The sequence below is a fragment of the Mytilus edulis genome, chromosome 7 (assembly GCF_963676685.1).
Source record: "Mytilus edulis chromosome 7, xbMytEdul2.2, whole genome shotgun sequence".
Classification (NCBI taxonomy): domain Eukaryota; kingdom Metazoa; phylum Mollusca; class Bivalvia; order Mytilida; family Mytilidae; genus Mytilus; species Mytilus edulis.
Window position 1 is genome coordinate 87,953,545 of NC_092350.1, and position 24,879 is coordinate 87,978,423.

Consider the following 24,879-nt stretch of genomic DNA (forward strand, 5'->3'; position numbering starts at 1 on the left):
CCTAACAATCAATTGAAAAGATTTGCGTATAAATTTTGTGTAGAAATGAACAACGCTGCAGTGGGAGATAACGTGGCTGTTCCGATGGTTGGAACACCCCTTTTCTTACCATTTAATGCTTTTGAATAGGGACATATGGTCAGACCCCCCCCCTCCCTTTTATCTTGGGTTGGAATCTCCTTTTGGAAATGGCTGGATCGACTTCTGTGTTTTTACTGCGCTCTATATTAGAATTCCATGAAAATAGTACCACTCTCGGAACAGAGGTTAAAGCTCATGTTTCGAGCATACCAGTTCATGTTCATGGGGGATAATTATCAACGCTGCGGAAAAAAAAGTCCACACTTAATGATTCCCACGATCTTTATTAAAATAATTGCATACAAGAAAAACAACTGGGAACTCGTTTGTCATGTTGCTGTTGAAATCATAGATAGCAAAGTTTTAACTATTTGAGTATACCTATTCTTACATTTCAACTTATAAGGCGAACATTCTAAAATATATTTCCAACATAAAGAAGTTCGTTAATATATATTTTTTTCTCGAATAGTTGTGATTTTTTTCTATTAAAACCAAAAACTTAGACAAAAGTGTTTGTCCTATTCAGGAAAAATAAAAATTAAGAATAAATAACTAAAAAAACCCGTCTGCTGTATATCCTCATTCTCTTTCAAACAAAATAAAAGAGAGACAGTATGTCTCAGCGTAAACATGCTAACATGCTTCATGGTCGATTGCACCTTTCCTAACACAAATTATTGCTGTTTTTTTTCCGCAATTGTCCCAATCTAGCTTCTGCAACGACAACTGCAATATTTTGTGCGTCGCATGTTAAATTTATTTTTTTAAATATGTTCATATAATATAAGTTCATTTTATCATACTTCCTACAGTTACAGCATTTCCAACCTTGATAACACTGTATACAATAATTAATGTTAACACATTGGTGTAAAAATCGTTTTTCAACTACAGAAAAATCGTTATTCAACTACAGAAAATTATCACTATCGTTACATGGTTTTTGATCGACAGATATTTTTACACTTTGAGAAAGCCCAAGATTTAAATGTTACCTGTAAGTGTAATTGTAATCCTAATCGTAGGTGTATGACAGTTTTTATTGTACAGTATGTCTATTATACACAGATGCTCCACTTGAATTGTTATTTTCTATGTTCAGTGAACAGTGAACTTGGGGTAAACAAATTAATTTGGAATTAAATACAAAATAATCATATCATGGAGAACATGTGCTTCTTTTCAAATTGATTGGATTTCAACTTCACCAAACACTATCTTGACCAAGTTTAAGCTAAACCGGGAACGAATGACGAACGACCGGACGAAGAAATGTACGGACCAACGAACAGACATACGAACGAACGGACACACAGACCGAAACACACAATGTTCATAGTTTGTTCACAGTCAAAAATACTTCATAATTATCATTCATCAATAAACATTTATTTTTTCACTGTATCACTATTAAATAAAGTGTTATAGGTAATACCAATAACTTCAACTTGTATTGCCTTTATTGTCAGCAATTATTGGATAAGATTAGATTTATCTATCAAATGAGTTGATACGAATAGAGATTTTAGGTGGCTTTACTCTTACATGAGAACTATTTTAATGCATTATTTTCTTTAAATTTTACTGAATTGATACGTATCAATTCATAGAGGGTTTGGAGGTTCATATGTTTCATTAATACAAATTTATTAATACACAGCTATTGTATATATATAGTGTATTCTTGATGCAGTATAGATGTGTTATATATAATGTGGGAAAACTATTGAAAAACAATTTATTTCTCATATAGTGAAATTTGATTTTCTATTGTTTCAAAATGTATCAAGTAAAAAAAAAACGACTCCATCTGAGGAACTTGTTTACATCTACAACGTATTTTAAAATCAAATACACTGTGTGTCGAATGTCACACTAACATGTGCAGAAGTACCAAACTATTTTATGTTTTAGTATAAACATTTGTTGCTAGTTTTTATGACCCCTTTAGCCATACCTTCATTTTCAGCAGATACTAATGTTGGACTTGGACTGATATCGTGTGTAACACATTCCAAATCATTTGCAATCTCTTCGTATCCATAATTACGTAATCCATCAACAAACACACTGTAAGCAGGTTCTCTCCTTTTAATCACAATATCCAGCAATGCTTTGTTCTGGTCAGCATGTCGAGGATAATGTTCAATATCAAGTCTGTCGTCTGCTGATATCACCAGATATGTCATCATATGGTCTAAAATTTGGCAAATTTGTATATCTTGTATGATTCTGTTTTTGTTTTCCCTGATTCTATCTGTAAATGAACAGATCTGTTTATTAACAAAGAAGAAGTTTAGTAATAGATTTATTAAAGCACAAGTTACACCCATAAGATGTCCAAAGGCATGACTATTACATGTAATAACAACAATATAATGATGACATTAAAATTTTTGATCATCAAGTAAAAGAATGCTTACAATATTCTTACAATGTTTTTGTGCATCAGATGTTGTTTTCCGAAACATATATCATTATTTATAAGAAAACCGCCATGAAATGTCATAAAACACAGATTGAATCAAGTTTAATATCATTCGAAAATTTAAAGTATGGTGTCGCTCTATGGTCGGGTTGTTGTCTCTTTGACACATTCCATATTCCCATTCTCAATTTTACAAGGGGAAACACAAAACATGTTAGTATATTATATTGATGTCAATAAGTTCCGAAAGAATCATCATGTAAAATCATCAGTATGGATTGGACTGTTGACAAAAAACACCCATTCCATATATTCCAGTTGATATATCTTTCTGTTTGGGATTATAATTTTTTTTCTACTTTTTTCTGCAGCAAATGTTTTCGGAGCTGTCATCACTTCGCATTTTTTTAGCAAGTATTAACAAAATAGTGATAAAGGTTTGGTTAAGCATTTACTTAATATGTCAGACAAAAGCAGTAGAGGAGATATGTGTGCTTAACCATATGATGATGTACAGTAGACAAACTATGTTTTATATATTTCCATGATTGTATGTAATTTCATTCAACTAACATAACGTCAGTGGCATTGTATAATAAAACTATTTTAGCACTGATTTTATATATTTCTGTTATAAATCTATGATATACATATTTCCTGCACTGAACATGCTTAATAACTGATTTCCATAATACGTTAAAGTATGTCTTTTTTATTTACTCAGATGGTTCATGTAGCATTACCTGTAACAATTTCTACTGCTTTAAGTGTATTGGGATCAACATCCTTTACAACCTCCTTTAAACACCTTACTCCTTTACCAATATTTACAAAAGCTTGCTCAAGTACCCGTATTGTAGGTTTCACTGTTCTGTCTTTCCTCCATGTAAACAACACTTCCTTATTCTGTGCTGTCAAATCATGATCATATTTCTCTTTGATACTCTCTATCTCTTCTACAGACAGTCCAAGTTCTATCCCTAGTTGAAATACTATCTTGCCAATCAGTGGTGTTAATCTATCTAAAATCTCATCTGATGGAATACAATCTAAAATATCGTCAGGAATACCTATATAAAATTAAAAAATAAGATAATCTACAGTGAATTTTCCAAAACTAAATCAAAGACTTGATAGTTAATGCTACCCTGATTGTTTTTGTACAGCAATGCAATATCAATATTAAAGTTAAATGTGTGTTATGTTGTGAGAACTTGATATAGTCATGATAGTGTTTTGGCCTTGCAGTCATGTTTAATGGTGGAGCAATTATGAAGTTTTGTTGAAATTGGTTCAATAGTTTCTGTCTTGTAGAAATTTGTTTTAAAAGTAGACGAAAACAGGATAGTGTATCAATAAACTGTTGACAGAGATAATCTTTCGCATAGTTTACGTCGTTTAATATTGCAATTATCAACATTTGCACTGAACTATCAAATTACTAAAAAATGCGAAAAATACATTGTTCCTCAATGTCAACCGGTTTTTGATTATGAGAAATCAACAATTTTTAAACACGGATCCATGATCTGCACACCCTAGTCTCATATCTTAGATGATTTGTCGGATTGAACATTCTTTTGACCCTTATATCATAGACTAGATATGGAAGTCATTTCAGATCAACTTAGGGAACTTCCACATGTCTGATACATCTGAACCTTAACATTTTAAAAACAAAAATGTATGTGTTCCCATTGTTTGGTTTCGACTAGATGCAGCTGATGTTTGAAAAGAAGAAGAAAATATATATTGCTGATTTTAGATGACAGACGTGAAAATGACACAAACTGGTAACAATTGCTCTCATCGGTTATAGGAAGGTATAAGAATATGAGAGGAGGACTACAATTCAATTATTGCACTTATTACCTCTCTGATATGACTAGAACACAATAACGAAACAGTTGACCAATGAACCACGAAAATGAGGTCAAGGTCAACTCAAACCAACCAGACTGGCATCAATTTATTACAGATATTCCATACACCACTGCTTAAAGTATTTGAGAAACGGACCTTATCGTGTTAACCTTAATCACTGATCCATGAAATGCAGTCGAAGGCAACATAAAGGTAGGCGAAACAGAAAGTTTTATTATAATATCATATACAGACCTTAATATATCACAGTACTTACTAGATTTAACTTGCTTTATCCGCCTTACCTGCAAATATAATAATATCAAACTATAGGTTCTCAAGAGCCTGTGTATCTTACCTGTATCTACTTTTTTTAAATAAAGTAAAATAAGGTTATAATTTATAGTATTACATATTATAGATTATTAGATGTTATATATTATTAGAACCTATTAAAATGGTTAAAATAATAACAATAAAACGTAAAATTTCCTTAAAATTCCTAATCGACGGACAGCAAATCAACAATGGATTGTCTGAACATTTCAGGGTAGATAAATCTAATCCTGATGAACATGTCCACCTGATGTTAGATGTACTGCAAATCTAAATACACGGTTAGATTTGGCATATCAAAGAACCCCAATAGTTCATTTTTTGATGAAATCAAACAACGTTTAATTTTGGACCCTTTTGGCCCCTAATTCCTATACTGTTTGGACTTAAACTCCCAAAATCAATCCAAACTTTCCTTTTGTGGTCATAAACCTTATTTTTAAATTTCATAGATTTCTGTTTACTTATACTAAAGTTATTGTGCAAAAACCAAGAAAAATGCTTATTCGTGCGCTTTTTGGCCCTAATTCCTCAACTGTTGGGACCAAAACTCCCAAAATCAATCCCAAACTTCCTTTTATTGTCATAAACCTTCTGTTTAGATTTCATAGATTTCTATTTTCTTTACTAAAGTTTAAGTGCGAAAACCAAATGTCTTCGGACGACGACGACGCCAACGTCATACCAATATACAACCAAAAAATTTCAATTTTTGCGGTCGTATAAAAATCTACTAGAACTTCTCCAGGTTTTTTTTGACAAATTTAGTCATATTGACTTATTTTAGAATGATATTTTGGTAAACATTGCTATTTACAGCTTTGATAATATATTTAATAATATTCTGGGACAACAACCCATCAACAGGCTGTCTGAAATTTTAGAACAGATAACTCTAAACCTAATGAACATGTTAGCCCTCTGACAGATGTGTTCTAAATGCTTTTGTTTCATAGACATAATCCAAAAACTGCATTTCTGCCCTATGTTCTATGTTTACCTATGTCGGCTATGTTGGTTGGCAGGCAGGGACATCAAACATATGCATTTTTCTTTCTTTTAAATACTACAATTATGACTGTGGCCAAGTTTTTCTTATATTTATTCCATGTGTATCAGAGAAGAAAATTTAAGTAAAAGATAACGACGGACGGCGACAGACGCCAAGTATTGAGAAAAGCTCACTTAACTCACAGACTTGGCTCTGTGGACCAAGTGAGCGAAATATATGTCTAGGTAGGTTAACACGTGGTCAAGTATGTTCAAACAAGGTCGAATACGGTTCAGACTAGTACGAGTATGGTTCCGACTAGGTGGAGCGCTCAGACGCATACAAAATGTTGATTTCTGGTCGGGTAAAGGTTGAGTACAAGTTCTGCCTGTTAAATATTATGCAGGCTACAGTCGAATATTATTCAGTAAATATCAGACCAATTCGGACTGGTCAATAAAAATTAGTACAGTTGAGTTGATATACGCCATTTTAAACTTTCACTAGTTTGTACATGTAGTGTCAAGTCTGCATTGTTAATTCTTTTTACAAAACTGTTTGTAATTTCTATATACATTTTACAATGTAGTACGATGTAAATCAAATGCACAGCTTGGGTCAAGTCAGATTTGACAACTTTCCAACATTGTAGACGAGAATAAAATTCATTACAAAAAGCTGTTTTGTTGATCTTATATTGCTGATCATTTAGTCTGTTAAGTTTCTCTATATTTTTTAGTTTTTGCTCAAACTCAAAACAAGATCAACAAAATCCTAATTTAAAGGCAAATGTTCTTGCTAAGGTTGGTAGTCTATTTTCAGTGTAGGACTCATATAAACGTCCGGTCTCTAATCGACGTCCCTTTTTAAAATGGACGTTTCAAAAGAATAACATTCTAAATTTATGGTCAATATTACAACCCTCTATTTGCATGATTGTTTTGTTATAAAATGTACGTCAAATATTTTGCTTCTCTATTCAACATCCGTTCTATAGACTTGTCGTATTGAAATCACACCTTCCTTAATAGATTGGCTAAACCTAAAACTCAAGAAGTTGTTGAAACATATTAAGTACTACATGTACTAAATCATAATATTTTCTATTATGACAAAAAAAAGCTATAAATTATTAAGGACAATAGCTTAATCAAGTAGTCATCAGGCAATATCATCCAAATTTTCTTCATTGCAGATCTTGGCTATATATAATTTTCCTTTCTTTTCTATCTACTTATTTTAGTGTTTAGATATCAAGCAAAAACGCATAACTGGTAAACATTTTCATCAAAGGACAATCACCCTATAAGGAATTAACTGGCGATTTCGACCGTTGAACTTATCTGTATAGCTTAATTGTCTTGCTGATCATTTCGGCAAATCAAAGATGTTCTCTATATATCTTAGTCTTAAAATAAAAGGCAAACATGGAAAAGAAGATAAAATTTGTCATGTAAGGGCAATTACTCCTATAAAAAGTTGTCTGACAATGATGAATACTATGAGTTTTGTGGTAATAAGTATTGTTGTAAGTTTCATAAAAATTGGTTGGGGCAAATTTAAGTAAGAGGACTTAAACAAACAAAATCAGCAATTTCAATTTGTAAAGGAGTATTACTCTACATGATCAGTTAAAGTGACACTCCAAAAATTATAAGTTGATCTGTGTTTTAAAGTATTTAGAATTGTGTATAAGTTTCATAACAATTGGTTGAAGCTAACTTAAATAAGGGAATGGAAATCACATATTCTGTAATTTTCCATTTGTAAATGAGCATAACTTCAAACAGAACTAGCTAGAGGCTCTAAAACGCTTGTGTCGCTCACCTTGGTCTATGTGAATATTAAACAAAGGAAGCAGATGAATTCATGACAAAATTGTGTTTTAGTGATGGTGATGTGTTTGTACGTCTTACTTTACTGAACAGTCTTGCTGCTTACAGTTATCTCTATCTATAATGAACTTGGCCCAGTAGTTTCAGTGGAAAATGTTAGTAAAAATTTGTAAATTTTTATAAAAATTGTTAAAAATTGACTATAAAGGACAATAACTCCTTAGGGGGTCAATTGACCATTTCAGTCAAGTTGACTTATTTGTAAATCTTACTTTGCTGTACATTATTGCTGTTTAAAGTTTATCTCTATCTATAATAATATTCAAGATAATAACCCAAAACAGTAAAATTTCCTTAAAATTACCAATTTAGGGGCAGCAACCCAACAACGGGTTGTTCGATTCGTCTGAAAATTTCAGGGCAGATATATCTCTACCTGATAAACAATTTTACCCCCTATGTCAGATTTGCTCTAAATGCTTGGTTATTGATTTATAAGCCAAAAACTGCATTTTACCCCTATGTTCTATTTTTTGCCATAGCGGCCATCTTGGTTGGTTGGCCGGGTCACCGGAAATATTTTTTAAACTAAATACCCCCAATGATGATTGTGGCCAAGTTTGGAATAATTTGGCCCAGTAGTTTCAGAGGAGAAGATTTTTGTAAAAGATAACTAAGATTTACGAAAAATGGTTAACAAGAGTGCACACACTGAAATGTCTCGCCTTCTTTACTAATCATTGATATTATGTTGATACTCCTAAATATAAAGCTTTATTACGACTGTCACATAAACTTAACATGAACCATGAAAATGAGGTCAAGGTCAGTTGAACCATATGCCAGGCAGACATGTACAGCTAACAATGCTTCCATACAACAACTATAGTTGACCTATTGCTTATAGTTTAAGAAAATAGACCAAAACACAAAAACTAAAAACTGAGCAATAAACCTTGAAAACCAGGTCACGGTCAAATAAAACCTGCACAACTGACATATAGATCATAAAATATTTCCATACACCAAATATAGTTGACCTATGGCATATAGTATTAGATAAAAAGACCAAAACACAAAAACTTAACTATAATCACTGAACCATGAAAATGAGGTCAAGGTCAGATGACATCTGCCCGCTAGACATGTACACCTTACAATCATTCCATACAACAAATATAGTAAACCTATTGCATAAAGTATGAGAAAAACAGACCAAAACACAAAAACTTAACTATAACCACTGAACCATGAAAATGAGGTCAAGGTCAGATGACATCTGCACGCTAGACATGTACCCCTTACAATCATTCCATACAACAAATATAGTAAACCTATTGCATAAAGTATGAAAAAAACAGACCAAAACCCAAAAACTTAACTATAACCACTGAACCATGAAAATGAGGTCAAGGTCAGATGACACCTGCCAGTTGGACATGTACACCTTACAGTCCTTCCATACACCGAATATACTAGACCTATTGCTTATAGTATCTGAGATATGGACTTGACCACCAAAACTTAACCTTGTTCACCGATCCATGAAATAAGGTCGAGGTCAAGTGAAAACTGTCTGACGGACATGAGGACCTTGCAAGGTACGCACATACTAAATATAGTTATCCTTTTACTTACAGTAAGAGAGAATTTAACATTACAAAAAATCTGAACTTTCTTTTCAAGTGGTCACTGAACCATGAAAATGAGGTCAAGGACAATGGACATGTGACTGACGGAAACTTCGTAACATGAGGCATCTATATACAAAATATGAAGCATCCAGGTCTTCCACCTTCTAAAATATATAGCTTTTAAGAAGTGAGCTAACACCGCCGCCGCCGTAGCCGCCGCCGCCGGATCACTATCCCTATGTCGAGCTTTTTGCAACAAAAGTTGCAGGCTCGACAAAAATTGACTATATAGGGTAATAACTCCTAAAGGGGTCAACTGACCATTTCGGTCATGTTGACTTATTTGTAAATCTTACTTTGCTGAACATTATTGCTGTTAATACTTTATCTCTATCTATAATAATATTCAAGATAATAACCAAAAACAGTAAAATTTCCTTAAAATTACCAATTTAGGGGCAGCAACCCAACAACAGGTTGTCCGATTCATCTGAAAATTTCAGGGCAGATATATCTTGACCTGATACACATTTTAACCCCATGTCAGATTTGCTCTAAATGCTTTGATTTTTGAGTTATAAGTCAAAAACTGCATTTTACCCCTATGTTCTATTTTTAGCTGTGGCGGCCATCTTGGTTCGATGGCCAGGTCACCGGACACATTTTTTAAACTAGATACCCCAAAGATGATTGTGGCCAAGTTTGGATTATTTTGGCCCAGTAGTTTCAGAGGAGAAGATTTGTGTAAAAGATTACTAAGATTTACGAAAAATGGTTAAAAATTGACTATAAAGGGCAATAACTCCTAAAGGGGTCAACTGACCATTTCGGTCAAGTTGACTTATTTGTAAATCTTACTTTGCTGAACATTATTGCTGTTAACACTTTATCTCTATCTATAATAATATTCAAGATAATAACCAAAAACAGTAAAATTTCCTTAAAATTACCAATTTAGGGGCAGCAATCCAACAACGTGTTGTCCGATTCATCTGAATATTTCAGGGCAGATATATCTTGACCTGATAAACATGTTTACCCCCATGTCAGATTTTCTCTAAATGCTTTGGTTATTGATTTATAAGCCAAAAACTGCATTTTACCCCTATGTTCTATTTTTAGCCATGGCGGCCATCTTGGTTGGTCACCGGAAACCTTTTGTAAACTAGATACCCCAATGATGATTGTGGCCGAGTTTGGATTAATTTGGCCCAGTAGTTTCAGAGGAGAAGATTTTTGTACAAGTTAACGACGACAGACGACGGAGGACGACGACGGACGACGACAGACGACGGAGGACGACGACGGACGACGACGGACGACGGAAGCAAAGTGATGGGAAAAGCTCACTTGGCCCTGTGGGCCAGGTGAGCTAAAAATTAAATGGTTGAGGAAAACTAAATTTAGAATCTGGAAATCAATTTTGGGACGTACTGACAAACGAACGGGAGTAAAACTTCATGCAACCTCCGCTACGGCGGGGGCGTAGAGGCAGCATAAAAAACTGATGGCAGAATTTATTGATACAGTCATCCCTTCGTAAATTTTATGGACGCCATCACGAGTTGGTTGACCGTTATGGAATAACCGTTTCAAAAATGATATCAGATATGTTCCTTATGTCATAACTACAATCCCCTTCCCTTTCATGAATATGACTATTTACTGGATTTGTTAAAGCATAAGCAACCTGGCGGTTGCCACATGTGGAGCAGGATCAGCTTACCATTATGGAGCCAACAAGATTATCCCCAGTTTTTGGTGGTGTTCGTGTTGCTTATTCTATCGTTTTATATTTTGTGTCATGTGTACTATTGTTTGTCCGTTTGTCTTTTTTTTCATTTTTAGCCATGGCATTGTCAGTTTATTTTTGATTTATGAGATTGATCGTCCCTCTGGTATCTTTCGTCCCTCTTTTGAGACCATCCATTATTATTTGTGAAGTAGACACTAAATATGTATCTATAAGGTTTTGGTATTTTCAAATGAACTTTTTGATGTCAAGGTCAGACGAATACTGCAGGACAGAAATGTACACCTTAAAACCAGTTATATGGATAAATCTGTTGTAGAGTTGTCACTGACTCAGACGTACTTATAAATATAATTATTTCTGTGACTATATCTTGAATTAATTTGTAAGATCCTTTAATATAGATAATTGAGCTGATCTGTAACAATAACATCTCCATGCCTTATATATCATGTACTGTATTACGACGCTAGATTAAAACTGACGAGGAAAGGTAACTCCTGGCCACCAACGTTTTATTTACGTGAAGCCAAGGTGGTCGTGTGGGCTAGCGCACCGGATACAGTGCAGGCGATTTGGTGTCACGATATCTCAGTAGCATGGGTTAAAATCCCAGCAAAGGGAAGAACAAAAAATTTGCGAAAGCAAATTGACAGATCTAACATTGTTGGGTTGATGTTTAGAAGAGTTGTAGATACATAATGTACACAGCCATGTATCACAATCAATGCTGGTGATGCGATGGAGAAATCTGTATATATACAGTAAGAAAGCAAATTTACAGATCTAACATTGTTAGGTTGATGTTTAGACGAGTTGTATATATAAAGTACGATACATACAACTGACCACACCGTATATCAAATATAGTTATATACACAATATATAAAAAAGATAAATACAACTGAACCAGTCCACTGCAGTAATAACTTACCACACATAATTTATGTTGTGTTATTTCCATTTCTCTCAATCCGTTGTCCACTTCTGTGAATCGTATTTCATCATTCTCTTTCAAATGCCTCAGTGTGAAAAACTTAACAAGCTGTGCATTTCCTGGGTAATTGTATTCCATATCATTCCATACCATCTCTTCCATTCCAAGATGGAGAGCCAAATCGTGAAGCATGCGTGTCTCACAATTAACAGACAGCCGGAACAATTCTTTGTCACTTGGAATCTGATATAATGCATCTTCACTCAGACCTAATATTAAATCAAGAACACATAAGCTTTGTCAATAAAGTACGTTAATATATACACTGAGATAAGTTATAACTATTCAACATTGGAAGTTATTCAGTACGCAATATTAGCAACATATGTAGTAATCTTATCATAATTACTTTGAACTTATGTTCACAAAATACACAACAAGTGTTATCTGATATATAGCATATACTTTAATCTATTGATATCCATCATACAAATTGACTATTAAGATATATAGGATATATAAAAGTAGTTTACAGCAATTAATCTAAACTAAACTTGCAAAACAGAAGAATGTAAGATACTAGAGGAACAGTCAAACTCATAGATTGAAAATAAAGTGACCAACTCCATCGCTAAAATAAAAAAGACCAACAGACAAATATTAGTACAGAAGACACAACTTCAATAACTAAAGACTAAGCAACATGAACTTCACCAAATTATATACTTTAAATGTAAGGTTCCAGTACATGTATTTTATGTAGTTGTTAATTCAAAAGGTAAACATGTATTGCTTTTCTACTTATGTTCAAATATTGTGTAATCGTTATCAGCACGAAAGCACACCATTAGCAAGTTTATGAAATGAAATATGAAGTACATGTATTTTATGTAGTTGTTATCTCAAAAGGTAAAAATGTATTGCTTTTCCACGAATGTTCAAATATTGTGTAATCGGTATCAGCACGAAAGCACACCATTAGCAACTTAATAGCAAGGTTTATGACATGAAATATGAAATTGGATATTTTCATACCAGTCAGTTAAATGCTAAATGTTAAATGTTAAACCTTGTCAATAATCTGCTATTGCAGAGAGATAAATGATACATTTACCTGGACAATTAGCATCACACTGCTTTTGTTCCTGCAAAATAGAAAATAACTTTACAAGTATTCGTATAACTCCTGTAAGCAACCTACTTGCTCATCGGTCCACAAAAATACATTTCACTTTGTAAAATGTGTGAAACTAATGACACAAACACATATAATAAAAAAATAAACAATATTGGCAAATGCTAATAGTTACTACAAGCAAAGTCAAGAAATTTTATCAATATAAATCTGCTCATCTACCTTACAAAAAAAGGTTAAACAAAAAGATGTCATATCAACAATATCATCCTTTGTCCCTCTGTCTGATACATTTTATGTTTAGTTACTATCATACCAACATCAGCAAGTTGGTACAGATATAAATTTGTCTCTGAATGTATGAACATGTTTACATAACAACTTAAAAGAGCTTGGTATGTGGCATATAGTTTGCTACTTGTTGAAGGCCTTTATAGGTGCTGAAATTTAGGTCATTTGGTTTATGATGAAGAATTGTCATGTTGAAAATCATATACGATATCTTATTTCTTATATAGAGCTGAAAAATTGAATGTCTAACATACATGTATAATGCAAATATAATACCAATGTTCTGCAATAAGAGAACTTGGCGACATATGCGGAGGCTTAGACATACAATTCTAAATATCTCTCATGTATGTACCAATAAAAGTATATAAATACCCTTTTCTTGTTCCAAATACTCCAGTTAGTTTTAATGTTTTCACCGTGTTCACAAAAACATTCCTCAGCTTCTGAAACCATCTTGTGTTCTGATGTGAAACAGTTTAGTTTCGAGCAGGAATACTCGGTGTGGAAAGGTAACTTGCTGCTGGCTTTACAATGGATGGAAGACTGATAAAATTCGGAAATTCTCTCTAAAGTAACAAACAAACAATCCCGGACACTGGTGGCTATATCAGGTATTATCAAACCCTTGGAGCGCTTGTGGACTAGGTGCAATAAGATCTTATTTCCTTCTACGCAGACAACAATATCATGCTCTTTATCAACTGATAACCCAACAAACCCCGAAAACATAAGTTTCCTTCCTCTGTATTGCTTTAATGTCCACATACTGAGACATGCGCATATTAGACGGTTTGGTAAGGCTGGAGGTATGATGGTTCCTTTAAAAACGAAGGCCAAACTAACAGTCCTCTCTGGTGTACATTCTTGTAACAAGAAATCTGTATCATTTCTTTGGGTAAGCATACAGGGTACAAAGAAGTGTTCTACTGGTAGCCGGTTTCCTGTTTTTGTATCATATCTACGCTGTTCAGATACGATATCAAGGTGTATCAGCATATCGAATATGTACTCTTTAAATGGTAAAATCTGACAAAATTCTTTTTGTTCCCAAATCTGGTAGAGGTCTACTTTTTGTATCATTCCATTTTTTGACATCTTCTTGAAGGTTTTTCTTGTTTTATCTTCTTTTGGCCAGAATTCAACATCTATGAAAATGGAGAAAAAAAATCAATCTTATGACTTCAAATCAAAACTAGAGGCTCTGAAGAGCCTGTGTCACTCACCTTGGTCAACACAGGACACAGATGGATTCATGACAAAATTGTGTTTTAGAGATGGAGTTGTGTTTTTAGATCTTACTTTACTTAATATTCTTGCTGCTTACAATTATCTCTATTTTAATGAACTTGGCCCAGTAGTTTCAGTGGAAAATATGAGTGAAAATTTACAAATTTTATGAAAATTGTTAAAAATTGACTATGAAGGGCAATAACTCCTTAGGGGGTCAATTGACCATTTTGGTCGTGTTGACTTTTTTTTAGGTCTGACTTTGCTGTACATTATTGCTGTTTACAGTTTATCTCTATCTATTATAGTATCAAGGTAATAACCAAAAACAGCAAAATTCCTTAAAATTACCAATTCAGGGACAGCAACCTAACAATTGGTTAGTCGATTCATCTATTAATACAGATACATCTTTACCTGATAAACAGTTTCACTTCCTGTCAGATTTGCTCTAAATTATGCTTTGGTTTTTGAGTTATAAGCCAAAAACTGCATTTTACCCATATGTTCTATTTTTAGCCATGGTGGCCATCTTGGTTAATTGGCCGAGTTACTGGACACATTTTTTGAACTATGTACCCCAATGCTGATTATGGCCAAGTTTGGTTTAATTCGGCCCAGTAGTTTCAGAGGAGAAGGTTTTTCTAAAAGATTACTAAGATTTACGAAAAATGGTTAAAAATTGACTATAAAGGGCAATAACTCATAAAGGGGTCAAATGACTATTTTGGTCATGTTGACGTATTTGTGAATCTTACTTTGCTGAACATTATTGCTGTTTATAGTTTATCTCTATCTATAATAATACTCAAGATAATAACCAAAAACAGCAAAATTTCCTTAAAATTACCAATTCAGGGGCAGCAACCTAACAAGGGGTTGTCCGATTCATCTGAAAATTTCACGGCAGATAGATCTTGACCTGATAAACAATTTTATTCATGTCAGATTTGCTCTCAGTGCTCTTGTTTTTGAGTTATAAGCCAAAAACTGCATTTTACCCCTATGTTCTATTTTTAGCCATGGCGGCCATCTTGGTTGGTTCGCCCGGTCACCGGACACATTTTTTAAACTAGATACCCCAATGATGATTGTGGCTAAGTTTGGTTAAATTTGGCTGAGTAGTTATAGAAGAGAAGATTTTTGTAAAAGTTAACGACGACGGACGACGGATGAGGGACGCCAAGTGATGAGAAAAGCTCACTTGGCCCTTCGGGCCAGGTGAGCTAATACAAAATTTACTTTTATTAAAAGGTACTACGAAAGTTATACTGCTCACCTAGGTCAAGACATGAAAACAACACTATTTTGATACTTCAAAATAATGTCCTATTTTAGGAGTAATTAAACTTTCTTTAAAAAGGTATTCCATGATCAAAATAGAATCCTTTCTCATTTTGAAGAACATAATTACCTCATTACAAATATTTTATTTAGAAACCATGTAGTTCTCTAGTTATACCTACACGTTAATAACTATGAAATATCAGTTTCAGTTTTGACTTTAAAATTTGCAATCATGTTTTACAAAACGTAAGTTAAAACCTCCATCCTATCCAGAGGATATACACATAATAAAATAGTTAGCTATAATCTAACAAGAATTAGTGACGCTATGAATACTTAAAGAAAAGATTAATTTTGACTAATTGTATAATAAAAAGTTCTTACAAAGTTTAAAAGATAAGTGAAAGTCACCAGTTAACAATACCCAATGCTCTAAATGTCTGGTAAACAATATTTGAGTATGTTGTTGTTTTACTACTAATTTTTATTATATCTCATTGAAAGTATTTACACACCAGTAATAAAAGATCTCATAACTTCCACCATAAGAAGGGGACTGATGATAACATTGTCTCTCAGTTGTGGGGTGTCAAAATACACAATTTTCCCTAGAGAATGTTGATAATGTAGAAAATCGGTCAGCTGCTCAGGAGACAGGACAGACACCTCACTGATGGCATTTAATTCTTTAACTTCAACCAAAGACAGAATTTGTTTCCCTTCTGCCACCAATTCAGCGATCTCGAGCTCCAGTGGAACACATGCATTCGGCATCCTTTCACCCCAACATGGGTGGTCGAATGTAAGTTCTGTTATTGTTTTCTTCAGAACCTCTATTTCTGGGTCAGCTTGATCTTTGGCATTGACAAATATTAGAGGTCTAAGGACCAGATGATGTTTTCCCTCATGGTCTTTAAACAACTCTTCAATTCCACTGTAAAGCTCTTCCCGTCGTGTCTCAACATTCTCCTATTGAAACATAAAAATGTTCCGGATAAATAAACTTGAGGCTGTAAAGAGCATATGTCAAGAACATAATGTTTGTGTATCTTCAATGATGGAACATTCCAACAAGAAAATAGCTAGATTTATCTTAAATCTGCAAAGTAGATATATCTACTCTTACAGGTAAATTATTACACTTTTAACCTTGCTTCTATAATTTAAAAGATACCACTTGTAAAAACTAGAGGCTCTAAAGAGCCTGTGTCGCTCACCTTGGTCTATGTGACTATTAAACAAAGGAAGCAGATGGATTCATGACAAAATTGTATTTTGGTGATGGTGATGTGTTTGTACATCTTACTTTACTGAACATCCTTGCAGCTTACAATTATCTCTATCTATAATGAACTTGGCCCAGTAGTTACAGTGGAAAATTTTAGTAAAAATTTACAATTTTATAAAAATTGTTGAAAATTGACTATAAAGGACAATAACTCCTTAGGGGGTCAATTGACCATTTCGGTCATGTTGACTTATTTGTAAATCTTACTTTGCTGAACATTATTGCTGTTTACAGTTTATCTCTATCTATAATAATATTCAAGACAATAACCAAAAACAGCAAAATTTCCTTAAAATTACCAATTCAGGGGCAGCAACCCAAGAACGGGTTGTCCGATTCATTTGAAAATTTCGGGGCAGATAGATCTTGACCTGATAAACAATTTAACCCCGTCAGATTTGCTCTAAACGCTTTGGTTTTTGAGTTATAAGCCAAAAACTGCATTTTACCACTATGTTCTATTTTTAGCCATGGCGGCCATCTTGGTTGGATGGCCAGGTCATCGGACACATTTTTTAAACTAGATACCCCAAAGATGATTGTGGATAAGTTTGGATTAATTTGGCCCATCAGTTTCAGAGGAGAAGATTTTTGTAAAAGATTACTAAGATTTACGAAAAATGGTTAAAAATTGACTATAAAGGGCAATAACTCCTATATGGGTCAACTGACCATTTCGGTCATGTTGACTTATTTGTAAATCTTACTTTGCTGAACATTATTGCTGTTTACAGTTTATTTCTATCTATAATAATTTTCAAGATAATAACCAAAAACAGTAAAATTTCCTTAAAATTACCAATTCAGGGGCAGCAACCCAACAACGGGTTGTCCGATTTATCTGAATATTTCAGGGCAGATAGATCTTGACCTGATAAACAATTTGACCCCCGTGTCAGATTTGCTCTAAAGGCTTTGGTTTTTGAGTTATAAGCCAAAAACTGCATTTTTCCCCTATGTTCTATTTTTAGCCATGGCGGCCATCTTGGTTGGATGGCCGGGTCATCAGACACATTTTTTAAACTAGATAACCAAAAGATGATTGTGGATAAGTTTGGATTAATTTGGCCCAGTAGTTTCAGAGGAGAAGATTTTTGTAAAAGATTACTAAGATTTACGAAAAATGGTTAAAAATTGACTATAAAGGGCAATAACTCCTATATTGGTCAACTGACCATTTCGGTCATGTTGACTTATTTGTAAATCTTACTTTGCTGAACATTATTGCTGTTAACAGTTTATTTCTATCTATAATAATTTTCAAGATAATAACCAAAAACAGTAAAATTTCCTTAAAATTACCAATTCAGGGGCAGCAACCCAACAACAGGTTGTCAGATTCATCTGAAAATTTCAGGGTAAATAGATCTTGACCTGATTAACAATTTTACCAATTGTCAGATTTGCTCTAAATGCTTTGGTTTTTAAGTTATAAGCCAAAAACTGCATTTTACCCCTATGTTCTATTTTTAGCCGTGGCGGCCATCTTGGTTGGTTGGCCGGGTCACTGGACACATTTTTTAAACTAGATACCCCAAAGATAATTGTGGCCAAGTTTGGATAAATTTTGCCTAGTAGTTTCAGAGGAGAAGATTTTTGTAAAAGATTACTAAGATTTACGAAAAATGGTTAAAAATTGACTATAAAGGGCAATAACTCCTATATAGGTCAACTGACCATTTCGGTCATGTTGACTTATTTGTAGATTTTACTTTGCTGAACATTATTGCTGTTTACAGTTTATCTCTATCTATAATAATATTCAAGATAATAACCATATAACGGCAAAATTTCCTTAAAATTGCCAATTCAGGGGCAGCAACCCAACAACCGGTTGTCCGATTCGTCTGAAAATTTCAGAGCAGATAGATCTTGACTTAATAAACAATTTAACCCCCTGTCAGATTTGCTCTAAATGGTTCGGTTTCAGAGTTATAAGCCAAAAACTGCATTTTACCCCTATGTTCTATTTTTAGCCATGGCGGCCATCTTGGTTGGTTGGCCGGGTAACCGAACACATTTTTTAAACTAGATACCCCAATGATGATTGTGGCCAAGTTTGGTTAAATTTGGCCCAGTAGTTTCAGAGGAGAAGATTTTTGTAAAAGTTAACGACGCCAGACGACGACGGACGACGGACGCCGGACGCCAAGTGATGAGAAAAGCTCACTTGGCCCTTCGGGCCAGGTGAGCTAAAAAATAAGTAACATTTAATAGATTGGCAATACAATTCAAACAAGCCAAGAAGGTATTAATAGTTTAGTATAGAGTACTTCAGGATTTGCGTGAAAATACGGAAAATGTTTTATTTGAATTTGCAGTTAAACAAAAATGAACTTCTTTTAAAATAAAGTATGTATCGTAATCATGCATTTCTTCTCCAGATGTGTTATATATCATGTTTTATTTTATCATCTGTTTAACAATGATATTATGGTTTGGCCTGACACATGACCGAGAAAATATTAATTGTTGAGAAGTGCATCTGGTGCAGTACTACTATTCTTAATAATAAAGCTTCATATTGACAACATGATTGTTGAAATAAAAATAAGTTTAGTTAAACTTTAGCATGTAAACTTTAGCATGTAAACTGATAAATTGTATTTTACGTAAAAAAAAACATGAGTAAGAGTGGCAGAGCCAACTTATCTCCATGGAAATGAGATGACTATCCAATGGAATATTGATACAATTTCATACCAAAAAATGTTTCCTTATCTATAAGTGGTACTTCATATCTTCTACTTTATTTATAGACCCCGTAATTTGATTTTAAGTGAATTACCCACAATTCAAAAAGGATCTTGTTTTTTTAAAAGTGTAGTTTAACAAAATTTTTGGTCAAGTTAAGATTTATAGACAAAACATCATTATAAGAATACAAGCTCTTATTTAAATATTGAACTCCTTGGAAAAATCAAAATAATCAAATGGCAAAATCAAACGCTCACACAATCAATTGTCATATTATTCCTGACTTTGTACAGGCCTTTTCTTATGTCGAAAATGGAGGATTAAACCTGGTTTTTATGCTAGCAATTGGGGCAATTTGTACACATTTCTAAGTTTTCAAAATGACAATAACTTACTACCATATAGCTTACACTAGATCACTCACCAATGGTACTTTGTCCTTGTGAGTGGCAACAAACAAGATCTTTGGGATGCCTGCATATACAAGCTTACAATAGGTCAGGATGGAATTGACCCAATATTGCAAAAATACTACAAAATAAAATCATATCGGTCGTAAAAGAAGTATAAAAAGGTATATATATATTCTGCATTTTTCATAGTTGTGATACTACACTTTTAAAAGTTTTTCATTGTCTTTTGTCTTGTTAACCCATTATTTAAAAAAAAAAAAAACCACTGAAAACTTAGTCAACCTCATTTATTTAAACAGCTGATAATAGTCTTCCTTTAAGTTGGATTCTCTGTCAAAAAAACTATTTCAGTGTATATGTATATTCTATATTGTTGTATTTGTTCTTCAGACTGTTTTATTAACACATAGTTTAAGGAAGGCATATTAAAAAAAAAGGTAACAATGCTTAAGACCTGCATACAATTAAAACGTATACAAACTAATATTTCACACCACCAAAATAATGGCCAGTTCAAGTTGCGGTCCTGTTTAAGATTTTATAATAATAATAATAATAATAATAATAATAAACTCTTTATTTAAAGAGGGTAAACACGGTTAGTTACAATTACTAATCTTCCCTGAGGCCCTCATATATATGTATGCAATACAAGTAAAAAAATTGAAATAATGATAATAAGAGAAAAAAACAAATATACAACATATAAACACAATTGTATAGACATAATAGTTCAATGTACATGTACCATGATTAAAAGATATAAAACAGTTACAGATTGCATGTAGTAAATAGATATAACATACAACTCATTAAAATCATACATTCTAAGAGTAATAGTTGCAATAATTTCAGACTGAATGGATTTTGTGTTTGTTCTAATCGCTATCTTGCTTTTTTGATTATTATTTATGGCCGAGAACACAGTTATTCCGTAGTGCATTTCTTTTAATAAAAAAAAAATTAAAATTAAAAAAATCACACCTGCTCTATCCAAAAAGATTTCTATAGTATATATAGTGTACCACTTTTGGGACGAATTATGTCAAAATTATAGAAATATCCATCAGCTCTAACTCAAACTGTGGACAATTAAAGGTTAAGAGGGTCTATAATTCAGTGTGACAGCTTTATATATACTTATTAATGGCTTTTATTCAAATGGACCAAATCCCTACTTTACCAAATTAAATGCTTGCTGGGCACAGTCTGATACGACCGTAGAGGTGGAACCGTGAAGTTAGTTGGGGCAAATTTGGACACAATATTCAAGCTCAATGATGTCTGAATTTGGATTGTGATCAATTTTTTGAAATAATAGAGGTTTCTGACACAAAATCAATGTAAAAGATCTTAAAAATCTATTCTTAAAACTTTTCAAAATGGAATTTGAAAATAAAAAAAAAAAAAATTAAATATGAACCATTACAAGAGTGCACACGCTGAAATGTCTTAAATATATAAGATTTGATATTATGTTGATAGTCCTAAATATAAAGCTTTATTACAACTGTCACACAAACTTAACATTAACCAAGAAAACTAAACATTGACCAATGAACCATGAAAATGAGATCAAGGTCAGATGAACCATACCAGGCAGGCATGTACGGCTAAAAATTCTTCCATACAACAAATATAGTCGACCTATTGCTTATACATTGTTATAGTTCAAGAAAAACAGACCAAAATACAAAAAACTTAACACTGAGCAATGAACTGTGAAAATTAGGTCAAGGTTAAATAAAACCTGCGCGACTGACATATAGATCATAAAATATTTCCATACACCAAATATAGTTGACCTATTGCATATAGTATTAGAAAAAACAAATCAAAACTTAACTTGGACCACTAAACTATGAACATGAGGTCAAGGTCAGATGACACCTGCCAGCTAGACATGTACACCTTACAATCATTTCATACACCAAATATAGTAAACCTATAGCATATAGTATAAGAAAAACAGACCAAAACACAAAAACTTAACTATAACCACTAAACCATGAAAATGAGGTCAAGGTCAGATGACACCTGACAGTTGGACATGTACACCTTACAGACCTTCCATACACCGAATATACAAGACCTATTGCTTATAGTATCTGAGATATGGACTTGACCACCAAAACTTAACCTTGTTCACTGATCCATGAAATGAGGTCGAGGTCAAGTGAAAACTGTCTGACAGGAATGAGGTGCTTGCAAGGTACGCACATACCAAATATAGTTATTCTATTACAATGTATTACTTGTAATAAGAGAGAATTTAATATTACAAAAAATGGTCAAGGACATTGGACATGTAACTGAGGAAAACTTCGTAAAATGAAGCATCCATATACAAAGTAAGAAGCATCCAGGACTTCCACCTTCTAAAATATAAAGCTTTTAAGAAGTTAATTAACACCACCGCCGCCGGATCACTATCCATATGTCAAACTTTCTGCGATAAAAGTCGCAGGCTCGACAATAAAAATTTGGGAAAAAAATCCCCCTTCCAAATATTGCCCCCCCACACACACTTTGGAACAATATCCCCAAGCTCAATCCCAGCCTTCCCTTTGAAGTATGGAACCTCTTAGTACAATTTTAGAGAGATCCATACACTTAAACACAAGTTATTGTATAGACACTACAAAAGTTGCTTGTTTTTGGCTCCTTTTTTGCCCCTGATTCCAGTATGTTGGGGCAATTATACCTAAACTCAATCCCAGCCTTCCTTTTGTGATATGGAACCTTGTGGTACAATGCCAGAGAGATCCGTACACTTACACACAAGTTATTTTCCTGAAACTACAAACATGCTTGTTTTGGCCCCTTTTTGGCCTCTATTTCCTAAACTGTTGGTACCACAAACCCTAAAATCATCCTTCCTTTTGTGGTATTGAATCTTCTTGTAAAATCCATAGAGATCCATTCATTTAAACTACAGTTATTGTCCGAAAACCAAATGTGTTGTCGGACGACGACATAATAGCATTATACGAACCCCAAAAAATGTGTGTGGTCGTATACAAATTCATGTCCCAATTTGACAAGTAATTCCACCCCCCTACTTACTATTTTAGGCATAAATTAGAAAAAAATAAATCTGGATAGTGTATGAAAAAGAAATTGCAAGTTATACACTGTCACATGAGGGACTCTATTTGTAGACAAGGAAAATCAAAGGACGATAACTGTGTCCCGGAACCTTACAACAAACATTTAAAGCCAGGGAATATTGTTGAAAAGTAGTCCACATTTCCTAAGATTTATTTTCAAAATTAGTTTTATTAAGATGTCAAAACTGAAAACTAAAAAATCCTCATTTTTCCAGAATTGATATTAATGAAATATTCAATATAAACTAGGACTAATTTCAATCAGTTCTACGAAGGTTACATTATATAGAAATGTTTAACTCAATGCAATAAATGGGGATGTGGATAAGTGGGTTTCTAACGATGTATGTCATTCAATACAGATTCAATCATACAGAAATTATGTAGTGAAAAAAGTTCTGTAACTCTGAAATTACATCATTTGAAAATCATATAAAGGTAAAAGAAGCTTTATTCCTTCAATTAAAACGTGCGTTAAAGTAAGAACTGATAAAAAGAAAATTTGACTTTTTGTATCAAATGTTGATGGATCAAACTACAATATATCATATGCTTTATTTTGTCTTTAATATGGTTCAAACAAAACAACACCTTCAAAATACCAACGTTATAAATCCTTCTCATCAAAAAGCTACTATGTTTAGTCTTTGAATAGATATTTTGAGAAATCAGTATGTAAACATTCTACCATTAAATATGTTTTCTGGTTTACTCATTTAAAACAATCTGAATTTTTATAGGAAAACATTTGTTTTAACATTGCTTGATGACTAAGCCATTAATTGTGAATTTTATCATACATTAGTTTACTTACTTTTACAACAAAAAAAACATATTTTGACACAATTAAGGATAACATTTGTTTAACAGCTATTTAATACAACGTGTTAACAAAATTAGATTTAAGGAATAACAAGTGAAACTGCGAGCTACTGCTCACTGATGATACTCCCGCCGCAAGTGGATAATATTAATAGTGTAAAAATATGCAAGTGTTCGGTTAACAGGAAGTTGTCGAGTGATGAATCTGAAAACGCATCACACGGTATAGCTGACTTATATAAATCCTGAAACCAAATTTCAGAAATCCTTGTATTGTAGTTCCTGAGAAAAATGTGACGACATTTTTCAACTTGGCTATCATGTGTAAAATCATACAAGTGTTCGGTAAACAGGAAGTTGTCAAGTGATCAATCTGAAAACCCATCACACGGTATAGCTGACTTAGATAAACCCTGAAACCAAATTTCAGAAATCCTTGTATTGTAGTTCCTGAGAAAAATGCGACGAAAAATATTCATGGGACGGACGGACTGACGGAAGGACAGACAGAGGTAAAACAGTATACCCCCCTTTTTTTAAAGCGGGGGTATAACAACAAGAGTGCACACACTGAAATGTCTCGCCTTCTTTACAAACCATTTATATTATGTTGATAGTCCTAAATATAAAGTTTTGCTACAACTATCAAATAACCTTAACATGATCCCAGAAAATTAGGTCATGGTCAGATAAACTAAACAGAAATACATGTACAGCTTTCAATCATTCAATACACTAAATATAG

The 24,879-nt window shown here is 33.3% G+C and overlaps 1 protein-coding gene across 1 annotated transcript in view; it reads right to left on the minus strand.

Moving 5' to 3' along the window:
* The window catches only part of LOC139482718 (uncharacterized), a 45,848-nt gene that overhangs the window by 7,968 nt on the left and 13,001 nt on the right, over positions 1–24,879 (minus strand). The window contains exons 5-12 of the mRNA XM_071266784.1: positions 20,214–20,320; positions 16,320–16,773; positions 13,663–14,435; positions 12,976–13,006; positions 11,859–12,130; positions 4,653–4,680; positions 3,256–3,582; positions 2,042–2,341 (exon numbers count right to left, since the gene is read on the minus strand). Coding sequence (XP_071122885.1) covers positions 2,042–2,341; positions 3,256–3,582; positions 4,653–4,680; positions 11,859–12,130; positions 12,976–13,006; positions 13,663–14,435; positions 16,320–16,773; positions 20,214–20,320 — 2,292 coding nt within the window. The remainder of the gene's footprint in view (positions 1–2,041; positions 2,342–3,255; positions 3,583–4,652; positions 4,681–11,858; positions 12,131–12,975; positions 13,007–13,662; positions 14,436–16,319; positions 16,774–20,213; positions 20,321–24,879) is intronic.